At 41.4% G+C, this 23,680-nt stretch overlaps 1 protein-coding gene across 12 annotated transcripts in view; it reads right to left on the bottom strand.

The window, feature by feature from the left end:
• The window catches only part of ANKRD44 (ankyrin repeat domain 44), a 153,087-nt gene that overhangs the window by 78,757 nt on the left and 50,650 nt on the right, over positions 1-23,680 (bottom strand). For all 12 annotated transcript variants that reach the window (XR_012044442.1, XR_012044444.1, XR_012044443.1 and 9 more), the window contains one exon: positions 1,012-1,095. Coding sequence is in view for 9 of the 12 variants with exons in the window: in XM_072875193.1 (XP_072731294.1) it covers positions 1,012-1,095 (84 nt within the window). In the remaining 3 variants the exon portion in view is untranslated. The remainder of the gene's footprint in view (positions 1-1,011; positions 1,096-23,680) is intronic.

Here is a 23,680-nt window from a genome sequence, read left to right as displayed (position 1 = left end):
AAGAAAACAACCAGGTACTGATAATGACAGGGAAAGCCTAACGTCAAGATCTTCTTTGAGGAGATTCCCCATTTAAAATAGCAAGTCTTTCCTTCCACTTGACAGCAGAGTGGAGCCCATTCTTCTCCAGTTCCTTTCTGCAGCTCTGAACCAGATGGTTGGACCCCACTGCCTGCAAAAGCTGCAGTGCCAAGACTACATCAGACAAACTGCTGGAGTTAGCTACAAATAAACTGATGGCTTTATGTCAGAGAAAGACATGAAGAAAAGGAAGGTTAATTCATAAGTCCAGGAAACACCTGGAAATCACCATTCTGCTTCTGCTTTATACTCTCACCACTTTGAGAGGCCACAGATTGTAGCCAGGACTGGCAGGGTTCATTTCTAACAGTACAGATTCATGTTAAAATCAAAGAGGGAAAAAAAAAAACCCCAACTTCTGCAAAAAGACCAAGTTCAAATGGAGATTTTTTTTTCACTGCCAAAACAGTTAACTACTACTTGTTTACAGCTGCTTACCATTGTTCTGGCTAGAATAAGCCAATCTGCAGAACAGTGATTCCTTTGTGGGCAAATCGTGGCCAAGATACTGCTTCCTTACTCTCACTGCTGAGACCTATAGTGAAGCTTTATTTCAAGTACAGTCAAATGCTGAATAACAGCTCCTGATCTGCAAAGACTCTTCATAAAAGGAAACTCTGCAGAGAGTAAAAATATGCTGCTTTCAGCTGTTTTCATTCATTTTCTCAGTAAGAGAGAAAACAATGTCCCTGACTGACCTGGACATTTGGAATAATTACCATACACTTAGAAAATTTAAAGTCACCTGCTGGAGATAATTATATTTCAGACTACTAATTAGGATTCCACTGAAGCCCCAAATCTCTAACTTCCAAATAATTTCCATTCTGTTACATGTTAATTACTAAGGACATGATTAATACTGTCATTGCAACAGTTCATAGCATGGTGCTTACGTATCACAGGCACATAACATGCCAAGTCACATACCAAGGCGTTGACATCCTCAGTTTTGTAGATCAACATCCGTATCTCTTCTGGATCGCCACTGAAAATCGCTTGGACCAGTGGTGGCTGGAAAAATAAAACAGAAGAAGCAGCATTACAGGTTTGTTTGTTTTCTGTTTAAAAGGGGAGCATGTTATTTCTGCTAACATTTACTAATGCTGCCCACAGACATTGTATGACCCCAGTAACAAATCACCAAGAGTATCTCATCAGTAAGAACTTTCGGTTTGCTTGAGGATACAGTGAAATCATGAGTATGTTTGGACATATAATGAGTGTGTGTGTGCACAAACAGGGACCCCCATTAAAATGGCAACTTTTGTCAACAACGCGCAATTAGCCCAGATGTTCTCCTTGGCATGTAAGGGGAAAACTAATTACATCAGATATTGCTGCATTCTTGCTGTTGGCACAGATTAATGGTCATGCAGAAACAGAACATTATGCAGATAATGAATTTCTGGGCAATTACTAAACATCTTGTGTCTTTTTACTGAATAAATATGCAACAAGCACAGTTAATTTTAACCACCCAAGAAGCGAAATAATTATCTTATTGTTTCGTCTGTTATTATGCTATTATGAATCGGAATGCATAAATAAATAATCAAGCATACAGGAGAAACAATATGCCATGCTCAGTCCTCTGGCAGCGCTGGCGTCACTGCCTGTCGGTGGGAGGGAGCGCTGCATATGCTCAACTGCTCCGTTACACATCCAGAGCTGGCAATTTCAGTCCTTCTGCCTAGGTTTGCTCTGGACCCCCAGCAGCAAATATCCGAGTTATTAACCAAGCTGGCAGAACACAATCTGCTGAATTAAAAAAACAAAAACCTTGCTGCTGGAGACTCAGAAACAGAAGGGGACAAATTACAAAGATACCCATCCCCTGAAGCACATAGTTGAAACAGGCGGTGGCCCCACTTTCACGGTCACCCCTCCTGAAGGCAGTGTGTGCCCCCCGGAGCTTGCTGCCCACCTCCAGGCTGCCTCACGGTCCTACTAGCAAAAAAGAGTTTGTGGTGCTATGCAATCACCAGAATTTAAAATAACCCTGCAAATGGAAGCATGCATGACTACTTAAGCACATAAAACCGCAACAGTTCTTAAGACGCTGCAGAATTTAACTATCTTGTAAACAGGTTATCTCAAAATTCACAAACAAGCTGGAAGAAGAGAGAAAAATACCATTTTGTCCAGATCTTTTCACTGCAAAATTCATAATATTCAAATGTGGAAAATACATTTCTAAGTTGATGGTGTCTATTTTAAGACATATTAACCTTGTGTCCTTGAGATAACCCTTATGTCCTTGAGAAAGATTCACACTGGAATTTCATTCTTGCCACTCCTCCGATGGAAAAAGGACTAAAGCAGCATCTTTTATCACAACTGTCTGCAGTCTTATGTATTGTGGTGGACGTTTGAAAAAGAAAGAAAGAAAAAAAAGGCATTTCACTTGAACCGTTTAGCATGCTTCCTTGCCAGCCTATGTCAGAACGGCCACAGACTACTCTCCACCGGAGGGTGCAAACACCAGACTTCAGAGTCTGTTCCCCTCTCCCTCATCGGCCAAACTCAAACAAATCAGAATTTAGCTAAGAGTGAGTCGGTCTGATTTCTGCATTTTTCTCTACCAAAATAAATTGTTTAAAGCAATTCTCTAATCTTATGCCCACTGGCACACTAATAAAAATCAGTATTTCCTAGACTTAGCGCAAACCTAACAGCTATGAAGAACCACTGAATGTTTATGAAATTAGAATGCTCACACGAAAGTATTTCCATCTCATGTACATTTATCATAATATTTAAATAACAAAATAAACAGGAAAGCAGAGAACTCCTCGATTTCAAGCTGAGTGGCAACACCCCCAGTGGCCTGGATTATTCTCTGAACCCGCTTGCAGGTACCAGCGAAAGGCATCAGCCAGGCTCTGATGACACATAAGCTGAGACTTCAGACAGAGGTACCATCACCAAGAGAAAAACTCAACAAACTTCAAATCTATTGGATTTTTTTAAAAAGTTCAAATACTGTTACAGGTGATGTTTTCCTTTTAATAGGGAGAGAGTAAAGTACTGTGCATCGTTACATTAAAAAAAGATGAAAGTCTACAATAAGACAGTTTGACCCTTCTTCCCTCTGCCAGAAATCTGAATCAGAAGCCTGGTTTTACAGGAAATGCTTGACCTTTTTAATTAGCATCAGCTACGTAACACAGAAAGCAGTCTGAGAATAACACTGTGTTCTTTAGACCTGTAATATATATAAGATCCTCATCTCAATTTTTGTCCACCATACCACAGTTATATCTACATGCGGTTCCCTTATATCAAAAGCCAGTATTTATTGTGCCTCTGAAGCAGGTTATAAGTTTCACACTGCTGATATACATAACCTTTGCTGACAGGAGATAGCTGCCATATACTCATTTGCAAAGGCCTTAGTCCTTCAGCCCTTTTTTCCATGAGATTTACTTTTTATTAATTAATTACAATAGAATCTATCATTGCTAATTGTAACAGCAAGAGACAGAGATACCAGAGAACGATCAAAGCCTGTGAACTGGAAAGAACAGATAAAACCAGTACAGGTTAATAACCCTCTTGAGTCACCGCCGTGCAGCTTTCTCCAATTGGCCATTTTTCTAATTTACTGTTTCACGATTTTACTTCATTTTCAAAGGTATTCATTTTGAAGTGAGAAACACATTATTGTTAAGGACTTTTTATTACACATTGAGACATGTTTCTGTGTAAGATGCACAGCCATGTATAATATTTAGGAAAAATACGTCAGAAGTATATTGCAGCGTTGTTGCTGCAATTTGTGGTCAGAACTGAGAATGTGCATTCGCATCCATCAGTACGATGGAAAAAATATTGCTCCATTCAGCAGCTGACAGTGACGAAATGGAGCTTGTGCAGTTACGTATGTGTTGACAATGGATGTCCAATGATCTGAAGAGATTACTTTCTTGATCTTCAGTGATAATCATGTTCATGCATGAATGGCTTCAACTTTAAATAACTTTTTTTTTTTTTTTTTTTTAAATTCCTGAAGGGCAGATAATGACACTTCCTAATTATCAAAGGATAGAGTACATTTTTGGAAATAAATTCTAAAACCTGTGACAACATCATTAATGGGTTATTTCATTGACAGAAATATTTTGTTTTAAAATTCTTCAAATTCAGAAGTTGTTAAACACTCAGAATGAAGAAAAAAAAAAACCAAAAAGAAAGCACAGAGCCTGTTATGTATAACTATTATTAGACTTAAGCAAGGGTGCAGGTTTTGGAATGATGAACAACTGTTTCATCAGCTCAGCTCTCAGATCTCCAAATTCTTAAAAAGAGTTTCAGTTGGGAGTGTTCACATTTTTTTCCTGAAAATATACACCAGCAGCTAATAAAAACCTTTCCATGTTACTTTTTCTAGAGTTAATATTAGAAGTACGAAACTCATCAACAACTTTTATTAGAGTGTTCTTTACTTTGTGCTGTAACGAGCATTATAGTAAAAATAAAATTTTATCTGCAGACATCTTCCAATGTTGGAATATATCCTTATCTTTACTGTATACGGGCCAATCGCAAGCTGGACTTCACCAGGTAGAATTAGCTCACTGAACTGAAGGCACAAAGATTATTTCAGCAATGGAGAGCTTAAACTCACATGGAAGAACATCCTGTAGGTCAGCTGGCATCCACAGAGCCGACAAGCCACACCAGCAGAAAAAATCCAGCCTTGGGAAATTCTCCTCTACAGATCTGACAGTACAGAGGAAAGCCCAGACTATTACTGAGCGGCGTTTGTAGGTCTCTGAATCCCAAATGAGATGAAGCATTTAAGTGGATTGTCTCAAGTATCATTTTAATTACTATGTCCGAAATGGGTGCTGAAGGTCCTAGAAAACCAGTTAGTATTTTAATTGAGTAACTGTGACATATATTAAATATTTTGTCTTGATTTTAGATAACCCGACTCGCTAACAAGGACTTATTTAAGCCAGATTTTCATTTGACAGGACCTGAAGGCAGATAGGGAAAGGATTATAGATTCCCACACTGATTTGAAATAATACACTATCATTTGGTCTTGTGAGTGAAAAGAAGTTATATATTGATCCCTCACTTGTCCTAATTGCATTACATCAAGTTGCTGGACTAAACACTTGGATATGTCCATGTACTCATTTCTCTTTAACTGGCAAGGCAATGTAGCAAGACACATAATCATTTCAAAGTGGTATTGATTTTGTCAGTGTTTTGCCAAACACCTCTTTTTTTCTGCAGGTACTCCCATTAATCAAGATTACAAGTTTGTCTGCAATGTCACATCACGTACATCTATTTTCTTCCACGGGTCACAGCACAAAGACTATTCCTCTTCCTAATTTTAATTTAGGACTTTCTCCCCCCGAGTGTACAACACACGAACATCTGAAATGTTGTTATAAGTCTGTATGAGTGAGCAGTCATAAACTGGATTTCTCTTAGTTCTTAGAGTGAATTCCCCCGGTGCTTAGTATTTATACAGTTCCATGTACAGAAATTATTCAACACTAATAATTTTCTAACAGGCCTTGCAGTCTATTTCACTTGTGACAGTGGTTAGCCTTTTACTGTGTTTTAGGAATTAACTGCTGGGTAAAGACAAAGAAGTTTACTCTTAATTTTTTATTATTTCAAAGATTGTGTTTCTGTTATTGGAATTTCTGCATACTGGTTTCTGACAGCAAAGTACTTTCACAGAGCTGGTATTTGGAGAAGAATGTCCTTGGATGGTTGCTAAGGGGTGTTTCAGAGCAATTACAGATTTTTACTGAGCGACTCCTAAGGAATACTTGTCCAAGCTACTGAAAGGGCAGTGAAGAGAATCAAATCCGTAAATAGGGTGTACTGGTCCTCTGGAAGCACTATGGCAAACTGACAGCATTGTTAAGTGAGCAAATGTACATACCTAGGGCATTTATACTGACCAGATCAATAAATACCTTGTACACTGCAATATCGCAAATAAAAAAAAGGAAAAAAGTTTTTCAATTAATTTAATTCTATCTTCTTATGTCCTTCAATTTTTTGCAGACTAGCCCAATTATTTATAAGGATTGCATATAATCCACTGCAGGAAGGACAGCACGTATGCCTACACGTTGCTACTTATTTCAATTTGTTTCACTGTGTTTCCATGCTCAAGGACCAGCAAACTTACACAACACACAAAGGTATTCAACAAAACACAAATCAACACTCCTGAAAGTAAGAAAAACTCTGGGTAGCTGGCTCTTGCAAACTTCAAGAGATCTTCGTGTTGTTTTTAAGCTACTGTTTAAAGGACACCAAAGAACTGTGCTCTGACACTTTCGCCAGACCAACGACTTTATAACTCGCTGCCACGCTGTGCTCTAAGTTGCTTAGAGAGGTGTGCTGGGCATTTAAGTTTCATTGCAAGAAGTGTTAGTTTTTCCTGTAATGGCTCCCCACTTCTCTCCATGTCATTTATAACAGCCTCTTTCTATTTAGCTTCTCCAAAACCTCAGGCTGCTTTCATCCTTCAGACCATAAAAAGGACTTTAGCATCGATGGTGCAGGGCACACAGCAAACGTACTCTGGGAGCAATGGAGAATCGATCACTGCTTCATTTGCTGTTACTCTCTCCTCAGACTAGCAAAAAACTTGTCTATAAACTGTAACTAGAGCATATGTTTAGCATCAAGAGCAACTTTGTACCTAAACTTTTTAAAGAAAGGGGAGCTGGAGGGGAGCGTCTGCATTTGCCTGAATAACCCAGCGTCTCCTGAATCTGCCTCAGTGCCCGAAAGCCTGTCCCTCCGATCTGCCGATTCAAATGGTGAATGGTAACTTCATCAAAACGCAAAGAAATGCTCAGTGACCAAATGCAAAAATACCCCAGTGCACACCTACGGCTACCGGTATGGTCTAACCCCAAGGGACAAGTACTGAATGGCATCAATGGCATCAGACGAGGATGCCAGCAAAGAGGTTCAGTGTGTTACAAACAATGCTAGTTCTGTATTCAGCGCTTTCGCCCCCCTCGCAGTGATTAGTTAAAAGCTCAGTAACACATAAGTGGTTCCCAATTTTAAGTAATTGTTCACAAATGTCTGAATAATTCATGTTATGCTAACATGGTTTGTAGGTAGTTCCCACTTAGGCATGCACTCAGCCTTTCTCATAGTGGCTTCACAAACGAAGACTTGAACACTTCCAGAAATATTTGGTGCAGAAATAGTTGGAATATGGCGATTCTAACATGATCATCAGATATTGCCATTGCCGGTGACATTAATAAAACCTGAGTTTAATCACTGGTATACGTTGCCGGCTGGATGACGATTAATCGCAAGCTCCTGAACAGCTATAGAAATAAAGCAGCTCCAACCTTACTCTCCTGGACAGCCGGGCGGCTTGTGCAGACTGCGAAGCCTCCGGGCAGCGTGGCCCAGGGGAGGGCCTGCATCCTGGGAGCACTCCCACCCCGCCGGCTGAATTCGGTATCCAGTACTGATCAGGTTTAGAGGCTGGAAGTTCAGGCCTAACAAAACACCCTTCTGCATCTTGAGGATGGAAACATCAAATCATCAGCTTTAGGTGAACAAGTGTTTTTTCCAAAACTACAAGTTCTCCTTCATTACAGCTACTGTACATCATGAGGGGAAGGAAAAAAAGTATGATCACTGGCAAAGGGTTTAAGTAGTAGCAATAAAGATGCCTGAAACAAGATTGTCCGATGACAAGCTGAAAAACACCTTCCATTAAGGCTCTTGCTTTGAACATTGCTTACACTACGTTTGGAAAAGGACAACCCAAACTGCTTAGAGCATGGCTCGACTCTGGAAAGAGAGCAGGGCCATCACAACACATCCTGCATCATCTGCCTTTAAATTATTTTCCCTCCATACCAGTTTAGGCCTTTGCAACTGGGCTTGGGACTGGAAACCCAGGTTGGGCTCCCACGAGCTTCTGGCTCTCTGCTCCCAGTCAGCAGGACCCCGGCAGCTTTCGCTTACACCCCACCTGCAAAACTGCGTCTCCAGCCAGATGGAGAAGGCAACAGATCTGATTCTATAATTAAACATAATCACAATTAATCTTTCAGAAAGTGACGTGCAAACCAGAATATACTTCAGTTCACTTTCCCATAAGCACACTGCTTGTGAAGTAACGAGAATAAACCTGCTTCACGCCCCTGCCTCCCCATCAGCCCCTGCACCCTCCTGTTCTGGTCCTCTCTGTGCCTGGCCGTTTCCCCTCCTCTACTCACCTTCTCCAAGAGATTTAAACCTTTGCCTCTCTCTCTGCTGCCCCATTTCCATGCTGCTGGAGCAGGGCAGCTGGAGTTCTTAGGTGATGCACACTTGAACACCTTTAATTGCAAATACACACTATCAAATACACACTTGCATTTCAAGCAAGTGAGAAAGAAAGAAGACCATAAGCAAAATGAAAACTATCCAGAGAAAAAGTATTACAACATATTGAGACAGCTGAAACTTTAACACAACATTTATTTAGTCAAGCTTTCATGATACTTAAAAAGGAAAATAGTCAGGATTGATTCTGCTTGTGCAACGCCGGATCAAGCCTGGTATTTCTGTTTGCACAATTTCTGATATGCCATTCCGGACGGTGCAAAACAAGCCTCTCAGCAGATCTATTTCTGGCTGTTAGCTTGGCTCCAGATTTTGGCTGCCTCCCATTTTTCATTACGAAGCCTATCAACTGTCCCAAGAATTGCTTGTGTTTCCAGGTGAAGCAAAGGTTACATCCTGCCGTTCCTGAAATCCTGAAATTCCTCCACACGCCAAATGCGCTGTGAGCGGCCTATGTTTTGTTAAACTTATCAGTTAAAGGCACCAAAATAACTCATGGCATATTAAATTTAGATCACTTCTAAAAAGGAAAAGAGCTAGGCAAGTTTAATTCAGCTTGCCCAGTGTCCTTTCCTTCATTCTCATTACTGGAGGCTGTCCACCAGTCTTGATTTAAGTGGTGGGTTTGGTTTTGGCATTTGGGGATGGGGGGGGTGTGGTTTTTTTAAGTGCCTGTAGATCATATCAGAAAATTAGTTAATAAATACTGTCTTGAAGATACATTAATCAAGTGGAGACAAAGACTCAGCATGATGCAGACTAGTTAAAATAAGAAAGCCTTTTTTAAAGGAGACAAAAATAAACATAGTAGCATAACATTTGTTATATTCACCAGCATTTGTTACCCATTTTAGTGGAGAAAAGACTGTCACAGATGGCATAATAAAATTTGTTGGAATATCTACAAAGATTGAGGATAATGGATCTAAGAGTATCCTGAATTTTTCCTGTCCTCTTGAATTTTTTTGTCCAAAGTTTCTTGGGGTTTTGTCTTGATACAAAATGTATATTGTATAATATCTCACAACAGACATATCAACGACACCATTAAATAACAGTCATGGGATTGTAATGGCACTACCAAAAAAAGGATCCAATTCTTTTTATACATTCCCTGCAGTGAGTGCTGCACTACTAATCCATTTGAGTACTTCTTGTCACATCGATATTTTGACTCCCAGAGCTTTTGCCTTTTTTTTTTTTTTCTTCCCTCCCCCATAATCCATCTATCATCTAGGCAGGAGCAGGGAAGAAGGCTTGGCACCAAGGCAGTGTTTCTGAACAAGAGGATAGCAGAGAGTAAAATCCCTGGGGGCATAAATTCCCGCTGGTGTAAATCAGTTCAAGTGAACTTCCAAGCGAGAGGTGCTGTGCCACGTTACACCCCCTGCTTTCAGAAAAGCCCTGCACCTTCTCCTGCCAGAAGCACAGCTGAGAGGTGGCCAAGCAGCATAAGGTTATGAACCTCAAGAGAAATAAAATGGCCGGCAGCAGGGCAGAGCAACAGCAACCCCGGTGGCAGGTCTGCTCCTCACTAGAGATTTAAGAATAAAGCAGTTAGGGGAGAAGCTCACTTGAAAAACATCCACCCTACCGAAAGCTTCATTTCCTGCTCACTTGTCTTCAAACACATTTCAAGTACACCAGCAATTTTTTTTTTTTTTGACTAATTGCATAGGTGTTGAATTCCACAAGGAAAAAAAAAAGACGATTAAAACCAATTCTGTGTGTAGGGGGGAATGCTCTGGGGAAAAAACAGGTTCATGCTGCCTGCAGCTGTCCACCTAAACTGACACGTGTCGTCCGTTCAGTGGCCCCATATCCTCTGGAGACTGCTGACATCCTGCCTTCACCCGACTGCACCAGCAGCAATGGCAACCAAGTAGAAAAAAAAAAAAAAGGAGAGAAACGGAAATGTTGCAAGTTTATCTTCCTTCAGTTTATCACTTATGAAACCATGACTTACCCCTCTCTTCCTTGCTGAGATAAGCATGAGCAAGGACCTCTATACACACCACAGCTGGTTTAAGCAACCTTTTCATTTTCCTCCTTCAGTGCAGCAGCAGTGAGACCTGCCTTTCATTTCACGTCCTGAACATTCAACAGTGTAGAGCAGTAGACCAGTGAATCTCTATCTGTACCGTAATGAAGTCCTATATCTGATATATGAAGCATGCATTGATACTCATCATACACTCTAATAAAAAACCTTTCATTTTTAGAAAATTAATCCTGATTGAGAGAACTATAAAGTGGCATCTGATCCTGTAAGATCTTACTCGGTAAGATTAGGACTTCCGATGGTTAACAGGGTCTGTTTTACACTAATGTAAACACAAAGAAGGCAGCTATGAAACAGAGAGTACCCTAATAAATTTGCAGATACTTCTGAACTACAAGCAACTACAAGGACATTGGAGGGCAGGATCAGAATTTACAACCACCTCGACAAATTATACAAATGACTGGGCTGGAGGGAGATGAGGACACTGTTCAGTATGGAGGAGAACACAGCATGCCTGTTAGCAAGAAATCCAGAGTTGTTACATGGCAGTTTTGTATAAGAAAGAATTTGGGACTGCAGTTTACTAACTGAATGTAACCGAACAACGTTACGACAGAGGAAGAGACCTTAAAATAGGAATACGGCTTGCAAAACACACAGGAGTCCTTCCATGCTGCTCAGTACTGCTTAGGCTGCGACTGGAGTGAGACATTTAGTTTGGGGCACCACTTGACTTGAAGACCAAAACAGAGCTCTAAAACAGGATTTACAGGGAAAATCTAAACAGATCAGAGCTATTCAGCCTACACAGAAGAAAATTTAAAGGGAACATGAGAAGAATTTGCAATACGTAAAAGGTTGTTACTAAAAGAAATAATCTGTTTTCTACATCCAAGACATACAGAGCTTGAATAGCTGCATGCAAGGGGATGCATTTCTGCTCCATTAAAGGCAACGCAAACCAGGACATTGGTTACCAATTTGGCTAAGTTACAGTGAACTGCAGAAGACCATCATTTCAAAAACAGATCTAGTCCAATGATCACTGAAAGTCAAAGGGACTCTTTTCTGCACGGTTCTGTAGGCAAGGGATTGAACATATGAAAGGAAAAGAGCCCAAACAAAATTCACACTGCACTTACATGAACACAAAGCTTAATGCAAAAAGGATAAGCTACAGCAGACTGCATTTCCAATAAAAAGCGGAGAACATGCATTTTCTAGCATTTCAGCTGGGTATTACACCATAAAAGGGGCAACTACTTAAATAGTGTGGCACATGGTGCTAGAGAAATTTCTACAGAAACCCATAAAAATATATATATTTCCAAAAGTTCAAGGGAAGTCTAGTGCCTTTGGGTAGAAACACACTAACGCGTGGCATGACCCCAACAGAACTTTCAGACCCTGTTTCTTTCACTCATCAGAAGGTAATTACAGCTATGGTTTTCTTCACCTGAGTTCACATGCGGGGTTTCTGTTAAGGATAGATATATTTTGCAGTCACAAACTTGCACGTTCCTGAATCTCATCTTCCTCTTAGCAGTGATCTGCAACTCTTCCAAGGTCCTGCTGTCATGGGTGTCTAAACCAAGCCCCAGACAACAGCAAACCTCTGGGGTCATGAAAGTGACATAAGGGAGGGACAAGACATTTTAGGGACTTGAGCAAAATCTGAAACATCTGACTTGCTCAGTCTTACCATTATATTACAGGTGGATCTTGCTCAGGTTCAAGTAACTTCCCCTTGCATTGCACATCACACACAAAGCCTCCCTACCGCCTGTCTCCTAAGCACTGCAATGCAGCTCATTCCTCTGGTGAACAAGTGCCATCCCAACTGCCGTCCTCCTGCCAGCTCCAGAAAAACTCAGAAAATCTCCCAACTTACTTTCTCATACATAGCAGGTGTCACATATACTTTAAAAGACATTAAACACTAACGTTTATGTTTCCCGATTTCTCTTAGGGGGTCATGGAGCTCACAGTGCTCTTGAAGAGCACTGTGGTCAGTTAGCATAGAATCATAGAGTGCTTTGGGTTGGAAGGGACCTTAAAGATCATCTAGTTCTAACCCCCCTGACATGGGCAGGGACACCTTCCACTAGACCAGGTTGCTCAAAGCCCTTTCCAACCTGGCCTATTACTGTTTTCATAGAACAGTAAAATCCTTTGCAGATTTTAGTCTCTGGCATTCACCTTCTGCATAGCTAGTATAAAATTCAGATTAAAAATGTTTAACTACTGAGGCTGATGACAGTGTTATTTCCATTAACAGCAGAGTAACTATGTGTGAACATGCAGATCAGTCCATAACAGCATTTCATCTCTTTCTTTGCATTAGGCATGCTACAGTTGGCATGGAGCTCTGCTCAACAACCGAAGCAGATGTTTTACCTCTCTTTTGAATCTGGAACAGATTAGCAAAGTTAGCTTGAATCAACATATCCTGATAATATCCTCGAACTCATAATCAACCAAACTACTGAACCTGACAGGAAAAAAAAATAAAAATCAAGCTTTGCTGATGAATGTAATGTCAAGTAGCCAGGCCAAAGAAATGAAACAGAAATTTAAAAAGGTTTCAAAATTGGCTTCACGTCAGAAACCAGTTCAGGATCTTCCAAGCATGATGCATCTGACTGTGACAAATCCAGTAGCTTCAATATGACTTTGTACAGACCCAAATTAAACCAAAAGATGAGCCTGACAGCTGTAATGAGCTTCCAAGAAGTTACACACTTTCTTCCAACAAGTTACCATCACAAGTTATGAACGCCTTTGTCTGGATACCCTCTGGAAAGGCTGCAAGATGTCTCTGAGACTACTGTCACAGTTTAGGGAGTCAGTGTGAATCTTCCCTTCATCACACATGATCCCATGCATTAAATAAATCTCCGTATCTGAGAAAAATTAATCTTGAATGAGAAGCATTAGCCAGAAGTGCAAGTGTATGCATTCTCATCAGCTGAAGAAGTAAGATACAAATCCTCCTCCTTCTACTTCTTCTCAAGGAGTGGCTTCCAGCCACAGTCACAATCTCTTGCTGAAACCCTTCAGCACTGAGAAGGGAGGCAAGAAAGGGGCTCAGCGCCCCAGCTCCCAACACAGCTACCTCATTTTGTACACGCAGTTCTCTCTTCACTATCACTTCCAGTTCCTGCCATACAAGTCAAGTGGTAAGGTTTGCAGTCAGACAGAGCCCAGCTATGTTAGAGACCCTCTCTCTGTCCATATCGCATCTGGACACATTGATCCCCTCTGGCCTGGGATAATCGTTGCCCAAACAGAGCTTTCTTTTCTGGAGACAAAGGCTCGGTGTGGGGGTGCTCAGCCATGGAGTGACCGTCCTGGCAAGGTCAAGACAAGCCCCACTCATTTCCGAACAGAGGCTCATAAAAGCCTCCTTGCAACAGAGGAGGGCAAAGAATCTTCAAGTGAACAAAAGGGAACACAAGAGAGGGAAAGAGTGCAGTCCACTTCCGATGCCCCTCTGCAACACAAAGCGCTCAGGCAAGGCAGAAAGGGGAGCAGGGAAAAAAAAAGGAAATGAAAAAAAGCCAGTTTTTACAAAACCCTTTTTAATCCCAAACTGCAGGTGCCATTTGTAATCCAAACCCCATTTTTTATTTTGCTAGAGACGCCAGAGCTCAGTAGAGCTAAAAGAAAAAGTTTAATTAGACTTGCATAGCCTAACACCTCAGCCTCTCATTTTCTGTGAACCGTTCCACTTCAAAAGTGAAAAACTTACTATTCTGCGTTGTTCTGTCATGCATCACAAGTCTGATGCTGAAAGGAACACTTGCAGAAAGGAATACTTTAAGGTTTGAAAAAAAATAGTGTTATTTTTTCTTAAACAGAGGTTTTATACGAAAAAATAACAAATCTGTATCTTGAGTCTCAAAAGCCTACAGATCATAATCTCCTCTCCAGTTCTTTTGTAAATATTCCTGTATTAGTCTTATCAAAATTAGCCCAGTAAATATGCAACCTTACTACAAAACAAAAAGCAACTCACCACCACATAATCAGCTAACGCATGTAACTGCTTGTTGTTAAGGCTTTACATTCATTTTTGTCTGTGCTGGTAAGCAGGGCATTATTCTCAACCTTTCTCTAATGACAACAGCAGAAAGAGCTGGTGACAGCTTGATCAACTGCCTAATGAGATCAGGAAAGCTGAATTACAGTAACCTAGCTAAACGATAAAACCAAAACAAACCAGAGGATTTCCCAATCCAGTCTGACTTTACTGTCCTTTTATGATTCCTTGGCCACCCACTCTGGCCACACCACTGCAGATACCTGTGGTATTTGAACATTTCCTTTTAACAGAGAGCTCTTCAAGGCGTTCTGCCCATCAGAGAAGAGGATGTTTGAGGAAGAGCACAGGGAACATGGCTGCACTGCCACTAGTTACCCCAGATGCCTTCTTTGGAAAGGAGATGTCTTTCTGGGATCATGCTATGGGAGATGAACCCCCTACATGAACTCAAGAAGAAGGAGGTGTTGACCTTACACTCTCCCTTCTAAATCCCATGTAAACGTCAAACCAAAGTCTGTGAAACTAAATTAGTAATCATCTCCACTCATTTTCATAGTTCTTTACAAGTGACTCAAGTAAAGCATCAGAAGCTGGTGAGATCTGAGAGCATCTAAGATAGGCCCAGACTTAGCTCTTCACTTGCTCAACTGTTTTTCAAGGAACTGGTTTGGTAAACTGCTGTCCTATTTTGTTGTCTGGTTTGTCCATTCTCAGGCCACCCTGCCAGTCTCTCTGCATCTCACAGCCTTTTCCTCTTGGTTCTTGTGAATGTTTGCCTGCTTTTTATGGTGATGATCAAGACCTGTATGTCTCCTTCTCCGATGTCTTGTTTACATTGGCACATGTAGCTCACCACTCACTGGCTACCCAACACTTGAGAAGAGTATGTACAAAAGCACGGTCTTGCTGTGTCACAGACCTCAGATTTTCAGGACAGGACAAACAAAATGCATTTAAGGGCCACTTAACTCTGTTTGCATTCAAGTTGATGGCAAAACTTTTCAAACTACGCCAAGGCAGCAAGAGCAATGCTTGGTGCTTTTAAAAACCCCACCCTCAACATATGAAGCTGTATGATCTTTCACAGGAATGGGAAAGGTTTTAGAGGGGTTGTGCCATCTCACCATCTTAATTCACCATGATTGCAAAGAGTTACCAAAAAAAAAAAAAAAAGAAAGAAAAAAAAAAGGAAGCAGCCTGTTCCCAAAAGTCTGCCCAACTGCTTTCACTCAGAGTTTTGTATGGGGAAGTACGGGACTCCTCTGCTTGCAGCCACTTCACGTAGGTTCCAGATTCCCTTCTCCTCTGGGGTAAGATGAGTAGGATGACAGTTTCTCTACACTATCTGCAAAGTCTCATCGACCAACTGAAACTACACTGTAAATGGGACTTGCCCAAGGGGAATTCAGTCCCAATGCACTGAGCTAAAACGAATGTTGGCAGAGAGCTTTAAGCCATGGGAATATGGTGATGTCAGCAAAAAAAGTGGACTCTTCTCCATCCCAGCGAGATGCCTGTACAGATGATTTCAGGCTGTTTAAACACAGGCAGAATCTTGAGGCAGTAACTAGAGAGAGGGGAGGGAAAAGCAGCAAAGTCTTAGGAGACTCTGTCCATCAGAGGACAAGCCACCACAGCACTCTGCCCTCCTGCTTTGGACTAGCCAGCTCTGCAGTCTAGACTTCAGATCTGACTGGACCAAAACTGAGACCGCACTGGTCCTGCTCCTCCAGGCCTCAAGAGGAAAGAGCTATCCTGCTTCATGCTTGAAGCAAGGCAATCTGGATTTTCAGTGGTCTCATTTATAACCTAATTCAGACTTCTAACTTGTAAGCTGGACATCTTGTAAAATTTAGAAGGTGAAATCCATACAACCGTAAGCAGCAGAGTGAAACACAGGAAATCTCTCATCCCTTTCCATGCCATAGCAGTATGTAGACCATGGGGGTAGATTGCATGTTTCTGATGTATTCTAACTCCAGTTCCCCCGTTCCCTGAAACTGTTTGGGTCCTAGAGGCATTTTAAGTATTTCTCACTTGAATTTTATTTCTGTCTCTATAGGAGGGGAAAAAAAAAAAAAAGAAAAAACCCAGCTCCAAGTCATATTAAATATTTGAACAGATTTCTGCAAACTAAGAACAAGACATTTCTAATCTAGGTCATTTTATAAAGATATTACAGTGTCATCATGCTAAATTTCTACTCTCCGAGACAGAGCTGCCACTACCTAACTTGCTGCACTGACACAGATTCTGAGAAAAGCCTCAGGAAATACTTTAGGCAAGTTTCTGTGAAGAAAGAAAAACACAAATCACATTTCTAAATGGCTGCACCCGACCCCGCCAGCCCGCTCTGTTTCAGATAGTGGAAGTACCACACAACACAGCTTGCGCTTGTAGGAACTAACAACTGATAACATGCCAGTCTTTTTGCAGTTTTTCACTGGAGGGCTATCTGGCTCCAGCTTTCATTCAGCTTGCTGTATTAAGAGAGCAAAAGTCGGCCGCAATGCACTCCGAGTTTGCTAAGCAGTGTTTAACAGAGATAAGGGGGGAAGTAAATCACAGTTGGACGTCATTAGTCAGCCTCCAGCCACACTCGACTCAGGCTGGATATGCGCAGTTACGTTCAATCCCAAACCAGCATATCCTTTGCTGTGCAAATCCTACATCTTTCCACCCCCGCAACCTGCTACATCTTTCTTATTGACCAAGTTCAGCTACTTTCTCTTTCTCTCCTGATAATTAATGTCAAATTGATCCTTCCTGCTAAGCTTCCTGAAGGCTAGGATAGCATGGGAGAGGAAAAGGCCTGGGGAGCTACGATTTTGCAGGGAAGAATCATGATTTCTAAAGACAAATCTGTGACAAATATTGGAAAGCAAAGAGGAATAAATACTGTGTTCCCCCTCATTTGCTACAAGCATGAGAGCTTGCAGATATTCAAACATACAACTCTCTGATGACCACCCCCCGTGTCCTCTGCAGGCTCCCTCCTGGCTACATTCACAGAGGTAAGGACTCCACCTTTCCAGAGCAATGTCACTTGAAAAAGATTCATCCTTTGTATATGATACAGCAGAAGTAACCGGAGAAATAGAAGGTGGACTACCTGCCCGCTGCAGCAAGTTAGGTTTTTTTAATTACATATGAATAATTACATTTGTTTTTAAAAAAGGAAAAAAGTATAGAATAGCCAGATTTAGGGCTAGCACTGAAAACCAAGTCCTGAAATGCAGAGTGTAAGGAAAGTTCACCACGTGTACCGACTGAACTCAGACCTGTCATGCCTACTGAATGCATCCCCGTTAATTACCAGCATTACATGTGTCAGTCGCACCAGTGCGCTGTGACTCAGGGTAGACAGCGAGATCCTCTCTTGCTATTGTCATGAAACATGACTCAGTTTTCATGCCTTCATGAAGAACTGTCACATACCTCAGCTTAAAAAAAAAAATTACATGACCTGTCATGAAAGTGAAGCAGTTTTCCTAGCATGAGTACAATTCACAGCGCTGTCCCCACAAGCCTCGACTGGAAATTTAGAAACAGCGTAATGAAAAGGAGATTAAGAATTGTATATGTTAAAGATCGCACAGCTTTAAAACAAGAGAAAACCTTTAGAGCTGTCCAGGATGAATTTACGAAAACTATCAGTGTTATCCAGCGCCCAGAATGATCACTTCAGTTCAAACCACCACATACTGCACTATTTAAAAAGTCTGTGCTTCTAAAAAGTCAAGAATTACACCCTGAATTAGAGTCTTCAAGTAATGCCTGAAGCTTGCCCTATGACAGTGATGTCTTTGCACACCTCTGCCCAGAGTTTATTTTAGAGTCTCTAATTTGTGCTATTTTTAAAAGAAGGTGGTAAGAAATTTTATTCTCACGGTCAGAAAACCACTTCTCACATTCATTTCTCCTAATCTTTTCTCACAAATATTGCTGCTCAAACACCATCATATGTGCAAAGTGTAATTAAGATGTTCTAGATAAATGAACAAATGACAAGTCTGTTTGCATGATGGGAGGGGAAAAAAACCCACACTGAACTAGCTGGAGGTTCCTGAAGCCTATAAGGGGGTAACTTTGCTGGTTTACAGCAAATCAGAATTGTGTTACCTAAAATTGATTAAAATTGACAGGTAAATGAAATGCTGCATTTACACACCTCCACTAAGGTGACACTGACAACTATAATGAAATCCATAAATCAGAAGAAATGGACAGATTAATGCTTCTGCCATTTTGTTCTGCTAAAGCAGAACAGACAGTCTCTCAGACAGACCGTGTTTTATACGCAGTGTGTGCTACAGAGGTTGAGCAGTCGGGAAGTACTTCACCCTGAGCTGTCCATCCCCGGGGCTTGGCTCACCGAGGCACAGATACATACTGCTCTTACTTATTTCCACTGTTCATTTTGACAGGTGCCAAAAGTCATATCGATGCTGGTAAATGTGTGCGCCGTTTCCTCCAAACTAAACAAAGCACTCGCGCTTTGTGAGCAAGCTAGACAGGTAGCAGGAGACTGTCAGAACTGCACATGGCAAAAAAATACATCTACTGGGTATGTCAAATTTGCAGGTGCTCTAAACACATCTCCTGCATCAAAAATAGCCCATGACTATTTTGTCCCTGGGCCTTCCAGTCACAGACCTAGCAGCCAGCACGAGTGAGTAGGTTTGAATACCTGCTGCATACTGAAGATCTCCCTTTTACTAGTTCAACATCTCAGCAGAAGCCACCTGAACTGCCACATTTCCCTTTTCCAAACTGGGGCTCAGAGCCACCACGCTTTGCAGTTGGAGACAGCAACATTTTTTCATCCCACAATCTCAAGCTACTTCATAAGGGTGGATCCCAACTTCACAGACTAAGAAACAAGCACAGAGAAGCACGTGTAAAATTGTTATAGGACTGATTCTCCTTTCAAGTATTTTTGGGTTTTATGCTTTCAACATTTGCAAAGCACTGAAAATATTTCTCCAGTACTTTTTGCTGAGTGACAGCATTATTAAATTTCATAAGTAAATTGGCATTTATAGAAGAATTGGTGATAAGATCTGTAAATGAACTCCCAGGCACCAGAACAAATGGAATTACAAGAAGCTGGGAAAAAAGGGTTGTGCTCTCCTCTTCATCCTGTTCCACCCAAAAAAGGTATTTACGTGAACAGAGAACCAGGTATTCGTAAGTCTGTATGGCATCACAGCACTGGGGTCACATCTGCATACCCGCCATTCATTCAAAAAGCCAAATTTCAAAATCCTTGCTCATGCTTACTCTCTGCCATGACTGTTCATTTCCACTCCCAGCTGTCTGCTTTCTCCTATGGAAGCAAGGGGTCAGGCTGTGAACGTCAGTCCCAGCCCCTTCCCAAGGTAGTTGCCACAAAATCAAGTCAGGGCTGTGTGAAAAATGCCACCTAGCTCTCAATCTGCTTGCAAAAACAAAGATGCATACGTACATACTTAAAACGCTCCTCCTTAAAGGCCGTCCATCAGAACATCAACTGGGCACAACGATTTCCAGAGGGAAACCGCGTCAAGTGACTGAAAAATCACATTCATATCAATAAGGCAGAACCCAAAATAGGGGAGTTTCACAGCTCGGGCACTGCAGACGCGGTGGAACAGGCAGATGAGGGACACAGAGAGCACCAAGCTGCTCAGGCCTTTCATCCTCCACGGATGCAGAGCATCCCGGTTACGTAGAGGAACTCATGGGAGTCGAGTGCCCAGCTGTGTTAATCACAGCTAATCAAAAGCCAGGAGAGAAGACCCGGGCACTGAGGAAACGTAAAGATGAATCGCTTTAGGGAATCTTTTTACACACTTGGTTCCCACTGCCAAGATAACGCTTTATTTCTATTACCCTCAGCTGGACTCCTTAGACACCACTGCTCATTCCCACACTGGCCTGTGCTTTCAGAACCCAGCCAGAGGGAGAGCTGAGCGGCCCAGGGACTCGTCTTCCCTTCCTTCCTAAGCAACTGGCCGTTAGTCATGAATTTGTCCCAAGGAAAGGAACTGGATTAGTGATTGTTCACTTGCTAGCACACCACTGTCTCGTATCACACCAAAAATCCCGCCAACGCCCTCAGTCACACAGATGGCACAATAATTAACGTCCTGCTAGGGGGAAAATTATCGTCCCCGCCCCTTCTCCCCATCGGACTGCTTCAGAAATCAAAGCAGAGTAGCAAGAAGGTCTGCATCCCCAGCACCCACATTTCACAGGGTCTACCACTTAGGAACCAATTACCACGGCTGTCAGCTGCCCAGTACTCTGAGAGGACAAAACACACCCCATATCTAACCAGACAGCATCACATCAGAGAAATAACCAACCGTTTCTCAGGCCCATAACACACGGGAGGAAGGGAGGAAGGAACGGAGTAGGTAATTTTACCGTGCTATAGATACAGAAGACGAAAAGCACTTTGTGGAAAGTATAAAGCAGAAAGCAAGAAATATACATTGATTTTAATTTCCCAAAATGTTTAACCATAGGTTGTTTTCTGCAACCATATCTCACAGAGCTGTCTAAATCTACTGCCAGCCATGGATTCAGCAGTATTTCCAGGCTCACAGTGTAATTCTGAAAGCACTACATTGTACACATGGCTTGGTCACCAAGACATCTGCCCAACATGAGACTCTGGCTTCAAGCGCCATTGCATTGCCTCTGCTGATCCCTGAAAGCAATCCCAAGCAGCAGGTAACTCTCTGCAGCCTCCCTCTGACATGGGATTCACTGATAAAGTCCCTTTGTAGGAAAAGAAGGGTTAATTAATCTCTTTAAAGAGCTATAATTAGTCCAACAGGAAGGTTGATTCTGTCTTCCTGATTCAGCTACAGTGAGTGCCAAGAAGTCTGAACACGCATGCAGGGAGGGCAGATACACGCAGCCTTCAAAGGCAAGCCCCAGTCCAGCCCCGCTACCTTCGATATAACCAAGCACCATGTTTGCCTACCTGCTCTGACACCTGAATTTATATGGGGGACACAGGTTGATTTCTCTTTAGCAATCTTGTTTATAAAGTATAATGCTTCGCTGGTTTTTCTTTGCTTTGTTTTTTAAATCTGACTAGGAAACTCAAACTGTGCCATACCCAACTCTTCTGCACCAGTGCTGCTTGAATTTGAAATGCAGATGATTCTTTTTGTTTTTTCTTTTTTCAAAGACCAAGCAACTCTAGTATAACACAATTATAATAAGTGGACTCTAAATAAGACCTTCAGAAATTATCACTTTCTGTAGTTGATGTATGCAGCTTGCTTTGTAGATCTAGTTGAATAAAACATTAAAATGCAATACCGGACGAGTTTTACAATACTTTTTTCCCCCATGTAAATTTAATTTCATTTATCAGTTCAGCCTCAAGTCAGGAGTTCAATATTTAGTTCCTATATTTAATTACATTTTCTTCTCATCATGACCTTTTCAGATAAATGTTTAATCAGCATGTTCACTGTAATATAAAAATTACTAGAGTGAAAAGAATGAAGTAATAATGTTCTCATCCTTATACGTAACATCGTATGTTAAATTCTAGAAGGTTGATTAAAAAAGGCCAACGATGTCACTGAATGAAGAACCCACTAACCAGCCCTCAAGGAGAAAATGAGCTAAGTAGTGGTAAAACTTAACAACCAGAATACTAAACCACGTACCTTTTAGAGAGTATCAAGGACCCATCCATGCTTCAATAAGATGCAATAAAAGCAAAATATAAATTCAAGTTCAATGCATCCCAATTTCACCCATATTAAACCGGTGACAACAATTCCAATGCCAAAAATGCAGCACAGATTTATCTATCTAAATAACGTGCCAGGTTTGGAGGCAGAATCAGCAATCCGCATAACGGCATTATCAGAACCATTACCTGGTCTATCACTTGCACACCCAGTCAGAGACTAGAAGTCTAATCTTTGTTATTCCAGTAAACACACCTACATGTCCTGATACAAATTCCTCATGACCCCAAACCCTCCTATTTCATGAGAGTACAAGGATGGGCTAATGCTTACTTTTGACAATGTCTATGTGGAATGTGAGTGATAAGCGTTGATATTACTGTCATCACTGTTACCCACCTTTCACTTTGTCTTTGCCCACAATGAATCACTTTGTTTTCCGTGGTTATTCAAAATAAAACTTGCTATGGACCAAACATTTCAGTTACTAGAAAATAAGCAAATTTACTGTAAAACCTGCTGCATAAAAGATTATATATTTCCTACATATTTCCAGGTAGTTCTTCCTGGCTATGACTCCATAATATATATACACACACTCTCTCATAGTTTTGTCTGGTTTGCAGTCCTGTTTTCTACACCTCCTTTTCTTCGTTGTAGTCACTGATGAGGCCATTTCTTCCTGCAGAAATTACTCATTTTTAATGGGCACCATCAGTCTTCTGTTACTGTCTTTGCTTATGGTGAGTAGACCAAACTTCTAACTCTTCTTTCCTCTAATCGTGTAAAGACATGTTGTTCATCAAACCCTATCTACAGAGGAATTTTCTTTCTAAATTAGGCAGGAGGTAACTGCTTTGCTTCATAAAGCGTGAATTATTACTCTGATTTTTCAGGTTTTTTTTTTCATTTACTGTTAAATAGTTTTTTGACATTTCAACTTGATGCAGCCACATAAATCTTCTGAAAATATATAACATTTACTGGATTTTTAGACAAGCTTCCTTTTTAGGAAACTCTGCAAGGTTTTTCTTATCCATCAACATCCTCCATTTAGTAGCCTGAAGAATGCATGGCTTCAATTCTTTCTGCCTGTCTTCTGTGCCTCCCAGAAGTTAAAGGAGGAAGCCTATTGGCCACCGTCCTAATTTGGGAGACATCGGGTGACTGTCACACACACTACTGAGGCTGCTCTGAAAGTTCAGTCACCTTAACTTTCATGGACTTTCATGGACAAAAGATAAAGACTGAAACCTCCAATTTAGGCACTGCCTCTGTTCTGGAGATCTGCACTGCCGGAGTGTTTTGGCATTTTGTTTTCCAGTTCAAAAACCTACTTTTGTCTTAGGGGTCTGGCAAGCTGGGGGCAGGGGTGAGCTGTGACACCCTAAGGTGCTAACGTCCCCAAGCACCTACTCTGCGCCCCTCCGGCAGCCGAGGAACCAGAACAAGACATGTGCCACATCTGCAGCCTCTCAGTCACCAGCAGCACAG

Source organism: Ciconia boyciana, chromosome 10 (assembly GCF_034638445.1).
Source record: "Ciconia boyciana chromosome 10, ASM3463844v1, whole genome shotgun sequence".
Taxonomy (NCBI): Eukaryota; Metazoa; Chordata; class Aves; order Ciconiiformes; family Ciconiidae; genus Ciconia; species Ciconia boyciana.
This window is presented reverse-complemented; position numbering and strand designations above follow the sequence as displayed.